The 18,480-nt window shown below is 38.8% G+C and overlaps 1 protein-coding gene across 4 annotated transcripts in view; it reads left to right on the forward strand.

Moving 5' to 3' along the window:
* The window catches only part of LOC110463115 (ras guanyl-releasing protein 3-like), a 130,223-nt gene that overhangs the window by 50,432 nt on the left and 61,311 nt on the right, over positions 1-18,480 (forward strand). The window contains exon 1 of one of the 4 annotated variants that reach the window (XM_021517498.1): positions 6,551-7,080. The exons of 2 other annotated variants lie outside the window; for them this stretch is intronic. In XM_021517498.1, coding sequence (XP_021373173.1) covers positions 7,044-7,080 — 37 coding nt within the window. In that variant the 5' untranslated portion in view covers positions 6,551-7,043. Of the gene's footprint in view, positions 1-6,550; positions 7,081-18,480 lie in introns of those variants that run through there. One more of the 4 variants, XM_021517476.1, reaches the window with a different exon arrangement.

Below are 18,480 nucleotides of genomic sequence, written 5' to 3' on the forward strand. Positions count from 1 at the left end.
TATAAGTAAGTTCATAAGTATTGTTTACAGGTACAATGATGTTAAAACTAAGAAGAAACTGCGTAAAAAGTGTATTTGGTTGTTTGTTGACACACACGTGTGCGTATATCGGCATACATCGTTCATTTTAGCAATATTTTACATAAAACATTTACTTGCTTACAAAAACATATCAATTAATAAGTAATTTGATGTTTAGTAACCGCTGGTTAATATCTCCTGGTGAAAGACATAATAAGATACCTTTTATTGATCCTAATTACGATCAGTGAGAAGGGCTCATCATGGCGGCTTGGGTATCGTCACTTCAAACCAGGTCATGTCACAGTTCAGTTTGGCCACGGAATTAGAATATCTAAGTCTGTGGTTTGGCGATAGTTTTTGGCCACACAATTTTTACTACAGTAAAATCTACTGTAAAATTATTAAAATCGGTCATCTGTGGTCATGACGGGACTGCTGGTTTTGCGACATTTACAGGTAGTTAACTGAAGGGCATAATTTCTCCGATATCGTGTGGTCCCGGACAATAGGCCAGGTAGGATCGCATGCTTCAGCGTAAATTATGGACACTTCTCAACACTACAGTCAATACAAATTACAATGCAGTAATTAACAAACACTATATCTGTGATTACCCGTTAACAATAGCTCTACTAATTGAAATGATTTGCAGTCGCGATCAATGGACCGTGTTTTTTTTTTTTTCACTCACCAACACGTGGCGTTAATTATGAAGTCCTACTGCATTGTCTATACAGACTGATTTGACCGATAAGGGATTATAAAAAAATATGTTTATACTTGAAGCGTGGACAATCAATATACCCTCTTCAAATCTACTACAAAGAAAAAACCAATAAAGCAGACTTTTTTTACGATGCTTCATTTAATAAATATTGAAATAATTCACGAGGTTATTATCAATCACGTGTTTACGTAATGTTAGACGCGAGATCAACATGAAAAAAACCATGCAGTACGCATAGGCGATTTGAAAAAAAAAACTAACAGAACTTACAAGGAACGGAGCTTAAATTGAACAACTAGGGCCTACAATTTCGTAATAGTATGGGGAAAATGCACCTATGTCGAAACGTAAGTTGATCGGCGATTCTCTGGCATAGGAATTTGGCAAAACTTTCTTTGTTAACGGTTACCTATTTAATAACACTTTTCACATAAACTCAGGTAACAATTGCATGTATCAATTGTATCTTTCATTGATGTTTGACCTAAATAAATGTGTTGATCGTCGTTTGTCTTTGAGTTCCGTGTACCAAGGGAGATTATCTCGTGTCCAAGATGGCGGTTTGCCAGAATCGTCGATCTTTTCATGGAAAAAACTTCAAATTGCTTATACCTGTGCATTTTATGCACCACCCACTTTGGGTATTAAATTTCTGAAAAAACAGTGCGCAAATTACATGGGTTTATTACGGTATGCCTGCAATAACTGTGTGTGTTTCTGTGAGTACTATTTTGCCTGTGTGTGTCCCATACTGTGACCCAGTTACCCCTCAGTGTGTGTCCCATACTGTGACCCAGTTACCCCTCAGATATAATTAAATTTGCGCACGTTTCAGAGAATAGCGCGTAATATTTGTCCTATAGGTACGTGAGGATCGTATTAGGGCGAGTAATTTGTGCGATTTGGTATTAACCAATGAGGTTGGAGCATGTGTGTGGTAGGACACGGGTGGTTGTAATTGTGTCATTCGAGCTTCAAACGTAGACGGAACATACAAGTTTTATATCTAAATTGAATTTAAATTTATTTCATATGGAATGTTATGTACATGAATACATTGAGAATATTTGGGAATCGTATTTATGTTGGATGTATAGAAATCCCAGCAAAACAAAAAACAAAAACCTGAAGCATAGACGGGCTGGTCTACCTCCTGCTGCCGAAAGGAGTTCAGTTTGGGGGGCGTGCTTGTTTTTTATAGATAAATACGATTGGCAATGAGAGGGAGAGATTGTGGGTTGTGGGGTGAATTTGTCAAAGTTGTATGTAAACGTCTTTATCGCATCAAATGCAATTATAATAAATGCCTGTTCTGTCGTTCCATCGGCCGAGTAGCTACCTGCATATATGATGGTTGTTGTAGAGGACCAGTCCTTGTCACGTGTGTATACCCCTCAGTGATTCCCAGAGACACCTGCAGTACATCAGTAGTATCTATAGTGTGTGTAACAGCTGTCTAATTAAGGTGACAGTGTGTTTAGGACTGGAGGATACTGCAGGCTAACACATCACTTCTGTGTTAGTGACATTTTCATGAAATACCTACTGTCACTTCATCCAAAATTGTTTGATGATACAGTTTTAAATAAAACACATTTGAATCATTTAATGATTCAGAATTGTAGATCTGAAATAAATTACCAGTTGTTAATGGCACAGGTTTAAGGACCTTATAACTGGTATCTCATTAGTTACTTCGTACTAGTCTTCTCACTCAACTTTTTCTTTGAATAACTTTTTCTTAAGAACTGAATGACCTAGGGTCATGATATTTGGCAAGTATATAAGGGGTCAAATATGTAAAGACCTTGAAACAAATTCTTTTGAATAACTAGGAAGCCCAGATTGATGATACTTGGCCTGAAAGTAGGTTAGATATTATAAATCTTTGAACAACTTCTTCTGAATAACCCGGAGGTACGTAGCAGGGATAAAGTAGTATGCAGTGTCTTAAAATGGATGACCTTGACCTACGTTAAATGTCACAGGGGTCAAAGTGTTAAAGTACTTCTACTGAAAAACGAAAACATATATGGTGAAGATATTTGGCCAGTAGCATATATACTATGGTGTACTATAAAATTTCCACAAATAAATGACCTTGACCTACTTTCAAGAGCTTTAAACAGCTTTCCTTCTGCACAAGCAGAAGGCCCTTGGTGATGATATTTGACCAGTAGCATGTTAGGATGTAGTATTATAAAGTTTCCTCAAGTAATGACCTTGACCTACTTTAAATGTCACAGGGGTCAAATGTGTGAAACCTTTAAACAACTTCTTTCTATTCTAGCGTGCTAGAATAGAGTAGTACAAAGTTTTATCAAAGAAATGACTCTGACCTACTTGAATAAATCTAAAATGAAATACCCTTGAACCAAGATGCCGTTGTATAAAAGCAGGACAAGGCTCAATAGAAATAACCTGAGAAAATTGGCCAATTCAGTACAGATTTCAATCAGTTAGTCTAGAACACCCAACATTTTCCCATGATTGCTTAAATATCCTATTGAACGATACAGGCCTGACTGGTCCTCTTGTTTTAGAGATGAATTAGAATGGATGGCCAAGAATTAGAACAATTGCTGAATTCTAGAAAGTCTTGGATAATTAACGGGAAAAAAAAGTACAATTTTATCCACCACTTCAAATTAACTGATAAAAAGGTTTTCAGTTGATAATTATCTGCTAACATAAGCAGACGACAATAATTATAGGTAAAAATTCTCTGATGTGCTATCAGCTAAATTGAAACCTTTGACATTTTAGCATGCCAGACGAGCTAGATTACATATCCGACTCTCTTATTCTTCTGAATGAATGTTCTATTTAAAGATCCATTTTGTCCTTTTCGTCTTTTATGGACTCAAGTTAAGATATTGGTTGATAGTGATGTTGCGTTTTTTGGCCTGCTAGCTGGGAGGACATTGCCTGAGAGAATCTATCTACGTAGCTTAGTGTTACCAGATTTACTTAATGTGCAGGATTTCTCTTTCAAAGGCGTTTTAATGCTGATTCTAACGGAGAAAAGTGAAGGCTGCTTCATTATTGATGACTTGTTACTTAAAATATAACAAAATGTCAGTAAGGAATCTAAATGTTGTCTGTGGTATTGATGTGGCACTGAAGGACATTACTGTATCACCGTGGTTACCGTGACATTTACATACCTGCTATCAGCTGGAACACAAAAACCTCAATACTGTCTCCGCAGATGACTGACTGATTTAAAATAATGGTCTTGTGGTGGTGGTGGTGGTGGTGGTGGCTGGGGGGATGTGCAGGAGCCTGAAGTTTGGTTGGACATGTACTGATGGGTTATAAGAACTTAGTGATTGAGTTAAAAACAAACATAAAATGTGTCTACTTTGTTTCCAATCATGAACAGGTCCTGATCCAGCATTAATGAAATCAGTTGTCAGGTTGTTTGCATTTCAAGTCATTTAAGTGTTGTAATACCAAGTTTTGTATAAAGCATCTTTGGGACCCGCGAATAAAATGTACAAGTTTAATGAAGTGTGTGGGCCCCTTGAGAACGGAGGTGGTAAAGGGTGAAATAGCAGCTTTTCTTAAAGAAACAAATAATTAGGAACTATTGAAGAGCCAATGTATTGTAATGTAACAGGAGAGGAAAAATGCACGGCCAGACTGGGAATTGGAACCCAGGACCCCTCTAGACAGACGCTCTACCAATTGAGCAAGCTGGTCAATGACAATTGATTCAGTCTAGTTCCGCTACATTCCTCCCTCCTTTTCTAAATCTTTTCCCCTAAAGACAACACTTATTAGCAACCCAGGTACAGGTATACCTTTGCTAAGTATAGACCAAATGCTTGAAACAAGAGTTGCTCGGGGGGCACCACTGTAATGGAGAGGAAAAATGCATGGAACCCCCCAAACTCTTAAGAAATGCTCTACCAATTAAGCTACATATTGACCCTGTCCAGTTCCACTACAATATGTTATATAAGGTCACAGATATAATATATATGTGGAGACAACTTGTAGGTGAGCTATATGGGAACATGGGACCTATTGTTGAGATGTTGAATATTGAGAATAATACAATAATTGCAAGCTTGCAGGTTCTTTTCTATACTTGTATTTACGTTTGTAGAATTTGTCCTTATGTATCAGTTTTTCTGATGACTTTCTGAAGTTGACCGGTTGACCAATTTATGTGGTAAGGGGAATATCAATATCAAATATTGGCAAAGTCCATAAGCAAAGGACTGACCTTCAGAGACTTAGTAATACAATATCCACGTGTCTTAATTAGTGTTGACATTTACATTAATTCTGGTCAATAAAAGCCAGACCCAATGAGTACCTCTCATGATCACGGTAAACAATCTTACAGGTACTGAAACAGATAGTCCAAGTAGCGACAGGTTAATAAAAACCTGATCTGAGGTATTACGTGAACATCACAGTAATGGCCTCATTAAACCTGTCATTATATCATACGACATCGTAGGAGATTTACGCATGAAGTTGTATGTAAATCAATACTGCTAGTAGTTACATACTTACAATTAGTAGTATTTTGAGTTCTGAGCCATGTGGACAGTTTTGTAATGTACACCATATGAAAACCACATGGTCTGCACTCTACAATCATTCCTGCATCAAAACATGAAAAAGCACTATTGCCTGTGAGCTTGTCAAAACCAGAACCAAACACTGTACATAACATTAAAGTCAAAAATGAAAATGACACGGCACATATTCCTGTGTTAACTATGACGGCAACACAGCTTGTCACACAATAAGACCCAGACTCGGCACGAAATCCAAGGCCAAGTTAAATCAAACATGCAACCAATACTACCAGTAGTATACATGTGCATACAATGGAATGTGTCTTTGTCCAAATTTGAACACTTAAGTTTCTGATAAAAAAAATATGGAATAACTTGTGTACGCTGTGGGGTCGGTGTCACTGGGGGGTCACTGGGGATGTCACTAAGATTGAGTTACTGATAGTTTTACATAGATTTCCTACTATCATAGTATCAGTGGCATAATTAAAGGGTATCTTCTAGAGGGACTCCAGTCTTTCTCACATGTTTCTTCCTACCAACCGGTACCTATTTTAACAGCTTGGTAGACTAGATAATGAGGTTAAGTGTCTTCTTTTAACCTGGTACCTGTTGTGGGTCTTTTGACTACTTTGGACAGAGAACTTGTTATTTACTGCTACACTTTATTGCTTCTGCAAATTATACAAGGACTATAACAAAACCTCTGCTACAGATGACGGACCTTGAACATAACGCAGAATTTGTGTTGTCACATATTTATTTCCAAGTAAGGTTCATTTTGACACAAGTGCATATGAAAGCATTTCAAGAAGATGTAAATTTGCTGAAGTCTGAAAATGTAAGAAGACATTCTTATGTATTTATATATCTGATGATAAAAATTGTGTAGTAAATTGGAACTAGTCCTCTCTGTAAGGTCGATTTAAATATAGGTACACTCTTAGATTTATAAGTGTGTTACTGTATAAATGAGGTCAGTTCATGTTTCATCGAGCGAGGCTAATATCTTTACTGACTTATAAAAATTCAATAACAATTTCTAAATCTTGTTTCCTTATCTTGATAATATCACCTTTGAATGAAATACACAAACAAATATGTATTTACCTACAGTGTTTGTAGGAAGAGCAGCTGACAGCTACAGGACAAGCTTATTACTTCTGTGTCAATTTCAAATTATATATATACTTCCTCTATTGTCTGGTGATAGGATAACACAGTGATAAAATCAGCGCCCCGGAGCACCACAGTTTTGACAACAACCATAAACGGCTGGTATATAGACGTGTGTAAGCATACTGTTACATAGTTTTAGGAAGTTCAGATCCCTACCAAAAGTGCACATCTATGAACTTTGTAACTTGTTACAAGCAGTGTAGGGACACATGTCAGACGAGGCAATTACGATGGAAGCTTTTGTTTAATGTTCATTAAAAGTAGCATTAACATAAGTGTCACAGATGTAGTTAATGTTTGGTCGAGTTGGCTAGAGCTTAATATCACCCTAGGCTAACTGGAGCGGAGCAGTAGATTCCTTGTGATTGATGTGAGCAGTGTCGTGAATGACGTTTCATTTCTGTATTGAACCTGGAAGCCTATGGGACTATGGTTTACCACAGGGATCTGTATGGTCGGGCTTACACTGGTCCAGCTGATAGGCAGTACCTGCCAAACCAGGAATATGTAGTACTACAACCAGTGTCATTATTGGTCTGATTTTCTGGGATTTTATTTACAATGTGAAAGTGATAATGGCTTCTCAAGAGAATAATGATGTGGAGGAAAAAGGTGAGAATTTTTACTGGTTGGATACAGCATTCTGTGGGCTATGTATATATATATATATATATATATATATGCACTACTTACCTTATATACATGACAAAATGCAATGTCATCTTTGCATCAAAAAATTACTTTTAACATTTCCAGCTGTTTCTTGAAAAATATTTCATTCAAAAACAAGCATGAGAGATGAATGAATGGAGATTTTGGATGCATTAGATATTTAACATTTTACTAACGAGTATTGAAAAGATATGGATTGAAAAAGGGTTTGCTTCATTTTAGAGAAAGCTGACAATGCTTTGTAAAGTGGTACAGGAATAGTTGGGTTGTTAGTCAATATGGAAGTGATAATGGCTCTGGACACCGGTCAAGCGGACACCAGGCAGAAATATAAATAATCCATCCAATAATGGAACTAACAAAGTGTCCTCGGAGGAAATCAATTTTGTATGATATTGATGACAAACAAGGAATTTATCTGTGGCGGCGTACCTACAGTATGGAGTGAGTACCTGTAATTACCGAGGCTATTAGTCCTACATTAGGTATTACATAGTTTTACGTGCTCCACTCATCCTTGACATTATTGACGATCGTACAGGTAAATTGTTTATATACAATGTCTAGTTATATAGAAATACTTTAGGGTACACCAATACAAAAAATCAACATCCTGAAATAACATTGATGTTCATTTTTTATTATAGGTTTTTTAAAATTTTAATATTTTTATTGTAAAAGAGTCAATGGGACATTGAGGCAATGTCTGCAAATATAGATAATCTAACAATACTGTGGAAATGCTTCCAAATGTACTGTTTCTCTTTTTCATTTGTTTCATTGCAGTCAACTGGATAGGGGATGTATGGGTAATTCTTGAGGGTAATTCTGGAGGGGTTACAAAATCGCATGTTTGTACCGGACACCTCTGATTTCTTTGTTGATGGTCAGTTGTCCTAATCACATCATAATATAATAACACACACACACACATATATTTATTTCAAAAATTTGAAAAACAGTTACATTTGACAGCAGGTTAAGATGGTAATGTCATTTTTGAGCTATGGAGTTCATTACTTTTTGTTTTTCCAATAGTGTCTCACTGAATATGACACCTTCACCAACAATTGTTCAGCTGTACTTGTTACAGGCTGTAACGACTTTGAGTAGCTCCATTACAGGAGAAAGTTGGACAGCGTTAGACACTGGTGGGATAAAACTTCAAACCTTTCAGGGTAAAGGTGAATGTCCACCACAGGAAATCACTATAAATTAATAAAATATGTATTTATTTAGGACTAGAGAGATTAGGATAAACCCCAGTGGCCATCCTTCCTAGTCGATGTGTATCGGAAGTTATGGTCACTGAATCAAAGTCAATGATAATTACACTTGATATGACACAGAAATTAAGTGTCCCCCATCCTGTTTGTCCCCATACAAAAGTTATAAAAGGTGGTGACAAGTTCTCTTGAAAATAAATCATAGTAATTTTGAGAAGAAGGTCCCATCCTTTATGCAAAGTGGTAGTGAGGTGATATACATTGTATCCTATATCCCCTGACCGAGAGTTTCCGCTGACAAAATATATCTCCTGGTCCGGTCTTCTATAAACGATTGGGGAAACAGGAAGCTTTGCAACTAAAGTAAATACCCCATAAACAAATAAACAGTCCAAGTGGCCTGAGAGCTCTACACACACACCCTAGGCAAGTTAACTAGAGTCATCACAGTACATCACACACAGTACCACAGGTACATCACAGTACCAGGGGTCAAATCGCAGTAACCAAACATTGGTTTATATCAGGATTTAGGGAATAAAAAGTGAACATGATAGGAAGATTAGCTTACCTCGTGAGAGAGATTGTAAAATCTTTATTAGTTTTTTATTGCTTTATTAATGATTCATGGTTTGAAGTAGGAGAGGAAGTGACTTAAATGATTACTCATACATTTAGTTTGGTACAAATTGTCATCTTATTGGAGAATATTTAGTTAAAATAATTAAGCGTCATTGAAAATTTGACTTTCACAAAGTTTTGACAATTCAACTATCACTTGATTTGGAATGTAACCTGGAAGTGTGAAGCTAAGAGTTCAATGATACATCATCTGCTCAAATATATTCTAGTTTTAAATAGTTTTTGTTAGACACAGGGACAAAATAAATGAACTTTAAAGTATAAATATGTATGAATATGTTAAAACAAACATCAAGAAAATTGATTTTGAGCATTAACTTTATAGTGGAAATACTCTACTGATGTATGTGTAGTTCATGACGACCTGAACCAAAATAATACAATAAATACATCTAAAGAATGCTGTAAGACATGGACTGTCATATGACAATGTGAAGCTTCAGGAGTATCATGACAATGCATAATCAATGCATAAAGAAATGAGTTATTTGAATTTCAATAAATACCAGTTGTCAGTTTGAACAAGGAAAGTCAAGTTTCATTTTTTTTTTTTTTTTTTTTTTTTTTTTTTATATTTCTGAATGCAAAACAGCATATATGTTAAATGTATACATACCAGGTAGATCACTAAACATATATCATGTTTTAAGATATGACACTTCCACACTAGCATTTATCACACAAAAATAAATATATACTTAAGCAATATCACTACACGAGGTGTTTTTTTTGGCGGTAGCATACTGTAGATAATTACCCAATCTACGTAATGTTTTAATGTTTTTATATGACAATAATTAGTTTATACACACTGGGCGTTGGTAGTAATATTGCTTAATGTCTGTGTTTCTCAGTATAGAATAAGCAGGACAAGCAAGAATAAAATGTATCTCATCTTCTATATCACTTTTGTCGCAAGCTTAACGTATTCTTTGACCTCTTGGAAGCCCAATATAACGTCCAAATTCGATGTTAAGGAAATGCGCCTGCATGCGATACTGACTCAACAACCGTCACCTACTGATGATCCGTCTACCTGGATAGTTGTCACCTGTGTGTACTATTATGTACAGGTGAAATAACGATGGAAGTCTACCTGGATAGTTGTCACCTGTTTGTACTATTGTGTACAGGTGAACTAACGATGTAAGTTTACCTGGATAGTTGTCACCTGAGTGCTATTGTGTACAGGTGAAATAACCATGCAAGTCTACCGGGATAGTTGTCACCTGTGTGTAATATTGTGTACAGGTGAAATAACCATGTAAGTCTACCTGGATAGTTGGCACCTGTGTGTACTATTGTGTTCAGGTGAAATAACCATGTAAGTCTACCTGGATAGTTGTCGCCTGTGTGTACTATTGTGTACATGTGAAATAACGATGTAAGTCTACCTGTATAGTTGTCACCTGTGTGTACTAATGTGTACAGGTGAAATAACGATGGAAGTCTACCTGGATAGTTGTCACCTGAGTGCTATTGTGTACAGGTGAAATAACCATGTAAGTCTACCTGGATAGTTGTCACCTGTGTCTACTATTGTGTACAGGTGAAATAACGGTGTAAGTCTACCTGGATAGTTGGCACCTGTGTGTACTATTGTGTTCAGGTGAAATAACCATGTAAGTCTACCTGGATAGTTGGCACCTGTGTGTACTATTGTGTTCAGGTGAAATAACCATGTAAGTCTACCTGGATAGTTGTCACCTGTTTGTACTATTGTGTACAGGTGAAATAACCATGCAAGTCTACCGGGATAGTTGTCACCTGTGTGTACTAATGTGTACAGGTGAAATAACGATGTAATGCTACCTGTATAGTGGTCACCTGTGTGTACTATTGTGTATAGGTGAAATAACGATGTAAGTTTACCTGGTTATTTGTCACCTGTGTGTACTATTGCGTACAGGTGAAATAACGATGTGAGTCTACCTGGATAGTTGTCACCTATGTGTACTATTGTGTACAGGTGAACTAACGATGTAAGTTTACCTGGATAGTTGTCACCTGTTTGTACTATTGTGTACAGGTGAAATAACGGTGTAAGTCTACCTGGATAGTTGGCACCTGTGTGTACTATTGTGTTCAGGTGAAATAACCATGTAAGTCTACCTGGATAGTTGTCCCCTGTGTACTATTGTGTACAGGTGGAATAACGATGTAAGTCTACCTGGATAGTTGTCGCCTGTGTGTACTATTGTGTACAAGTGAAATAACGATGTAAGTTTACCTGGTTATTTGTCACCTGTGTGTACTATTATGTACAGGTGAAATAACCATGCAAGTCTACCGGGATAGTTGTCACCTGTGTGTACTATTGTGTACAGGTGAAATAACGATGTAACCATAATCAACACTGACATACTGTACCAATACAGATGTGCTAACCAACCTTAGTCAATCATCACCTGGCCAAGTCACACTTACCATCATTAGGGCAGATACCTTACAGCAAGTGGCTTCATCGTTGACAATAACTTTTACCATAATATTGTAAAATATTTCTGCAGTCATTTTCAAAATTTTACTAACCATAGTTTATGAAAATCATTTGAAAAATGTAAGAACTTATGAAAATACATTAAAAACTATTTACTTTCTGATTAATACGCACATGTTTGCACCTGTCTATGTATATATATTTTTTTATTTTGATTTTTAAAGCATTATGCAGCTTAAAAAAATAAACATTTCAAGGTAACAATGCTTTCTACCTGTACTCCAATGCTTACAAAGGTTATAGATTTAAATGTCTGTGGATTTTCTCCATTGTCTGATGTCAGTACCATCAACTTCTGCATAAAGGTAGGTGGTCGCTACAGGTGAATTCAAATCGCGCAGGTGTGTTCAATACCTAAGCAACACAAGTGCTGCACTTAAAGGTATTGGGAGGCAGGGATCTACGTGTGTATGAATGTGATAATTGATAGAGACACCATTAGTATAGGGTTCATACAAATATAGGGATTACATTGTATATTACCTAGGATGCTGTTCGTGTGTCGAATCTCAAATTGTCTGGACCGTGAGACAATGCTTACAGTTGGGATTCTATGATCCGTTCCTGATTGCTGCTTTAATATTATCAACAAAAGTAGTTACCTTTAGGTTTTCCAAATGATTTCTGTCTGAAATTAACACAAATGTGATTATGGATGTATCCGATAAAGGAGTTATTTTTGTTGTGAAAAGTACAGCTAAGGTAATGTTACATTTGTACATGTTTTATATAAAATTTTACTTGTATTAAAGTCATATCCAGTGTTAGAAATATGGCAGAGATATGTTAATTTGCATAATGTTTATTTAAGTTTTTATCCATTAGTCAAATTTATTTGGAGAAAGATTTGTAACAGAGTACAGATGAGAATTTGGACATGTTCTACTGCAGAGCTCAGCACTGTTTGTTAGGTTCTACTGCAGAGCTCAGCACTGTTTGTTAGGTTCTACTGCAGAGCTCAGCACTGTTTGTTAGCAATGGCTATCATAATGGAATCATGACAATTAGTAAATTGTTTGAGCTATGAAGAGGATACAAGAGGCTCTTCAACAGGTGGTGCCTTTATACCAGCTGGAGGTCTGATACTACATGTGTACATGTATCACTAAAAGTTAATATACAGGATGTGACAAAATGGTTCACCGTACAAAACCTACATGAAGCCAGGTAAACATGCACTTCTGATCAAACTAATACCAAATTACGTTGACATATTTATGAATGGAAATATCTGGAATCTTCGAGTTTTTTTAATTTTATTAATTGAAAACTTTAATATTAACAACTCCTGAATGTGAAAATCTTGTTTGTCAATTTAATGTAAAATAAATGTGACTAAAAAAAAATGTGCTTTAACATTTTTGAATTGCATTGGCTTCCAATGTATTTTCTTGATGCATTTTTTTGTAATTTTGTTCAGTAAAATATATTTACTATAGACTAGTTTTTTGTGGATACTTGTATGGCTATCAAACAGATATAACAAACTTATTTCTGAAATCCCCTAGGATGGTTTATAAACATGTTTGTATATGCAGTCAGAATTCAACCAAATCATTAATCATCTTTTCAAATTTTATTATGATAATCCGAAAAATTTCTCTGGGATGAAATACTTAGTACATGTACTCCACGCCTGATTGAGTACTTACTGAACCTGCGCACGCAAGCTGTCAATGAATAAGCCGTGTTGAGAAGTTGTTGTCACTAAACCAGGTTTTTAATGATTTGTTAGCTTTAAATTTCAGAATTTGTGTTTTTCATTATAAATACATGAGGATTTTCATGTTTCTGTATGTATTTCAGATAATATTTATATCTCAGTAACGTTTTCTTCCACGTGAATTTCGATTTATGTTTAATTGTTTGCTGTAGGAGATTGTTTGTGATCACATGCCGAAAAAGTCTGTGCTGTGCATATTGACAAATTCAGGTGATCTAGCGTATATGTCGGGGAAAGTGATCCGTAGGTCAAATGGTGGATGTCCAGGGTCATCCCAGTAATTATCCGTTAATGTCATACAAAATGATTATATGTGTATTTACATCTCTGTAGATTATCTGAAATACAAGGTAATTTAAGTGTGAATGTATTTATCTAGTTTAAACCACAAAGAAAATAAACGTCATGATTTTGTTGTTGGCATGATATGAAATGTGCCTTAGATTTCAGTGCTAGACGGTATTATTTATAATAATGATATGGAAGAAAAAATCCATTGTGATTTGTGTTCTGTTTGACAGTGATTGCTGAAATTACACAATAGTTATTGAATGTCAAAGTGATTATCTAATCTTTGAATGTGTACGTAATCATCGTTTTATCAATTCTGTCCTTATTATCTTAAGTTTTTGACATATAAACAGCATTGTCTGATTATTTAATACCATTTAATGTCACATGCTATAACAGCACAGTAATGGGACAACGTACTGGTATACCCTACCATTGATCCTGTGTTAGGTCTGTCAGCACAGTAATGGGACAACGTACTGGTATACCCTACCATTGATCCTGTGTTAGGTCTGTCAGCACAGTAATGGGACAACGTACTGGTATACCCTACCGTTGATCCTGTGTTAGGTCTGTCAGCACAGTAATGGGACAACGTACTGGTATACCCTACCGTTGATCCTGTGTTAGGTCTGTCAGCACAGTAATGGGACAACGTACTGGTATACCCTACCGTTGATCCTGTGTTAGGTCTGTCAGCACAGTAATGGGACAACGTACTGGTATACCCTACCGTTGATCCTGTGTTAGGTCTGTCAGCACAGTAATGGGACAACGTACTGGTATACCCTACCGTTGATCCTGTGTTAGGTCTGTCAGCACAGTAATGGGACAACGTACTGGTATACCCTACCGTTGATCCTGTGTTAGGTCTGTCAGCACAGTAATGGGACAACGTACTGGTATACCCTACCGTTGATCCTGTGTTAGGTCTGTCAGCACAGTAATGGGACAACGTACTGGTATACCCTACCGTTGATCCTGTGTTAGGTCTGTCAGCACAGTAATGGGACAACGTACTGGTATACCCTACCGTTGATCCTGTGTTAGGTCTGTCAGCACAGTAATGGGACAACGTACTGGTATACCCTACCGTTGATCCTGTGTTAGGTCTGTCAGCACAGTAATGGGACAACGTACTGGTATACCCTACCGTTGATCCTGTGTTAGGTCTGTCAGCACAGTAATGGGACAACGTACTGGTATACCCTACCGTTGATCCTGTGTTAGGTCTGTCAGCACAGTAATGGGACAACGTACTGGTATACCCTACCGTTGATCCTGTGTTAGGTCTGTCAGCACAGTAATGGGACAACGTACTGGTATACCCTACCGTTGATCCTGTGTTAGGTCTGTCAGCACAGTAATGGGACAACGTACTGGTATACCCTACCGTTGATCCTGTGTTAGGTCTGTCAGCACAGTAATGGGACAACGTACTGGTATACCCTACCGTTGATCCTGTGTTAGGTCTGTCAGCACAGTAATGGGACAACGTACTGGTATACCCTACCGTTGATCCTGTGTTAGGTCTGTCAGCACAGTAATGGGACAACGTACTGGTATACCCTACCGTTGATCCTGTGTTAGGTCTGTCAGCACAGTAATGGGACAACGTACTGGTATACCCTACCGTTGATCCTGTGTTAGGTCTGTCAGCACAGTAATGGGACAACGTACTGGTATACCCTACCGTTGATCCTGTGTTAGGTCTGTCAGCACAGTAATGGGACAACGTACTGGTATACCCTACCGTTGATCCTGTGTTAGGTCTGTCAGCACAGTAATGGGACAACGTACTGGTATACCCTACCGTTGATCCTGTGTTAGGTCTGTCAGCACAGTAATGGGACAACGTACTGGTATACCCTACCGTTGATCCTGTGTTAGGTCTGTCAGCACAGTAATGGGACAACGTACTGGTATACCCTACCGTTGATCCTGTGTTAGGTCTGTCAGCACAGTAATGGGATAACGTACTGGAATACCCTACCGTTGATCCTGTGTTAGGTCTGTCAGCACAGTAATGGGACAACGTACTGGTATACCCTACCATTGATCTTGTGTTAGGTCTGTCAGCACAGTAATGGGACAACCTACTGGTATACCCTACCGTTGATCCTGTGTTAGGTCTGTCAGCACAGCAATGGGACAACGTACTGGTATACCCTACCGTTTATCCTGTGTTAGGTCTGTCAGCACCGTAATGGGACAACGTACTGGTATACCCTACCATTGAGCCTGTGTTAGGTCTGTCAGCACAGTAATGGGGCAACGTACTGGTATACCCTACCGTTGATCCTGTGTTAGGGCTGTCAGCACAGTAATGGGACAACGTACTGGTATACTCTACCGTTGATCCTGTGTTAGGTCTGTCAACACAGTAATGGGACAACGTACTGGTATACCCTGCCGTTGATCCTGTGTTAGGTCTGTCAGCACTGTAATGGGACAACGTACTGGTATACCCTACCGTTTATCCTGTGTTAGGTCTGTCAGCACCGTAATGGGACAACGTACTGGTATACCCTACCGTTTATCCTGTGTTAGGTCTGTCAGCACCGTAATGGGACAACGTACTGGTATACCCTACCATTGATCTTGTGTTAGGTCTGTCAGCACAGTAATGGGACGACGTACTGGTATACCCTACCGTTGATCCTGTGTTAGGTTTGTCAGCACAGTAATGGGACAACGTACTGGTAAACCCTACCGTTGATCCTGTGTTAGGTCTGTCGGCACAGTAATGGGACAACGTACTGGTATACCCTTCCGTTGATCCTGTGTTAGGTCTGTCAGCACAGGAATGGGACAACGTACTGGTATACCCTACCGTTGATCCCGTGTTAGGTCTGTCAGCACAGTAATGGGACAATGTACTGGTATACCCTACTGTTGATCCTGTGTTAGGTCTGTCAGCACAGTAAAGGGACAACGAACTGGTATACCCTACCGTTGATCCTGTGTTATGTCTGTCAGCACAGTAATGGGACAACGTACTGTTATACCCTACCGTTGATCCTGTGTTAGGTCTGCCAGCACAGGAATGGGACAACGTACTGGTATACCCCACCGTTGATCCTGTGTTAGGTCTGTCAAACCTCCCTGTCCTAAATACCCTCAGTACATTAAGGTTATTCTAGGTGGATACAGATGCTGTCAATAGTTCTGTCTAGCACAGACCAAAAACAGGTCTGTCAGCACAGTAATGGGACAACGTACTGGTATGCCCTACCTTTGATCCTGTGTTAGGTCTGTCAGCACAGTAAAGGGACAACGTACTGGTATACCCTACCGTTGATCCTGTGTTAGGGCTGTCAGCACAGTAATGGGACAACGTACTGGTATGCCCTACCTTTGATCCTGTGTTAGGTCTGTCAGCACAGTAAAGGGACAACGTACTGGTATACCCTACCGTTGATCCCGTGTTAGGTCTGTCAGCACAGTAATGGGACAATGTACTGGTATTCCCTACCGTTGATCCTGTGTTAGGTCTGTCAAACCTCCCTGGCCTAAATACCCTCAGTACATTAAGGTTATTCTAGGTGGATACAGATGCTGTCAATAGTTCTGTCTAGCACAGACCAAAAACAGCAGCCTGGTATACTCTACCGTTGATCCTGTGTTAGGTCTGTCAGCTCAGTAATGGGACAACGTACTGGTATACCCTACCGTTGATCCTGTGTTAGGTCTGTCAAACCTCCCTGCCCTAAATACCCTCAGTACATTAAGGTTATTCTAGGTGGATACAGATGCTGTCAATAGTTCTGTCTAGCACAGACCAAAAACAGCAGCCTACATTGTCGCTGCAATCATAGACAAGTAGCTGATTATTTCACAGATACTACCCATACAATATAAAGTGTTGCAATTTTATACAGTAAAAATATAAATGAAAGAAAAAACATAAATGAAAGAAAAAACAGCCAGTTTTACAGAGTGAGACCTGTCTAAATGCAGCACATCATGGTGATAGGTCTTAGACAGTGCTGTATATCCCTTCGAGGCACAGTATTCTAGTGGTAGGACGCTGGGCTCGTGACCAGGGTTGCAGGTTCGAGTCACGTTACGGCACTGTGTTGTATCTTTGAACAAGAAACCTTACTCTTCTTGTTCCAGTCTACTCAGCCGTAAATGAGTATGTGGTTGGGCAGTGCTGGAATTGTTGAATGCTAGCTGTGAGCACCTGAATGGCAGCACAGGCTGTTTGCTCCCCAAGGGTTCTCACTCGCTCTCAGTCCTGTTTGAGAGCGTCCTAAGTCATTCTCCATCAGTCAGTCACTCTCTGCCTCACTCTGCCGTTCTCTGTCAGTCACTCTCTGCCTCGCTCTGCCGTTCTCCCTCAGTCACACTCTGCCTCACTCTGCTGTTCTCCCTCAGTCACACTCTGCCTCACTCTGCCTCACTCTGCCGTTCTCCCTCAGTCACTCTCTGCCTCACTCTGCTGTTCTCCCTCAGTCACTCTGTGCCTCACTCTGCCATTCTCCCTCAGTCACACTCTGCCTCACTCTGCCATTCTCTCTCAGTCACTCTCTGCCACACTCTGCCGTTCTCCCTCAATCACACTCTGCCTCACTCTGTCGTTCTCCCTCAATCACACTCTGCCATACTCTGCTGTTCTCCCTCAGTCACTCTCTGCCATTCTCCCTCAATTACTCTCTGCCACACTCTGCCATTCTCCCTCAGTCACTCTCTGCCACACTCTGCCATTCTCCCTCGGTCATTCTCTGCCGCACTCTGCCGTTCTCCCTCGGTCAGTCTCTGCCGCACTCTGCCGTTCTCCCTCAGTCATTCTCTGGCGCACTCTGCCATTCTCCCTCAGTCATTCTCTGCCGCACTCTGCCGTTCTCCCATTTTACCATTATCATTCTGTCTATCTTCCCTTACAACCTGTTGTCCCTTCCCATCTGTTGGTCAAATTGAACTCAAAGTGAACGCATGCTATTATAACATATATT

The sequence above is a fragment of the Mizuhopecten yessoensis genome, unplaced genomic scaffold (genome assembly GCF_002113885.1).
Source record: "Mizuhopecten yessoensis strain PY_sf001 unplaced genomic scaffold, ASM211388v2 scaffold1485, whole genome shotgun sequence".
In the NCBI taxonomy this organism is placed as follows: Eukaryota; Metazoa; Mollusca; class Bivalvia; order Pectinida; family Pectinidae; genus Mizuhopecten; species Mizuhopecten yessoensis.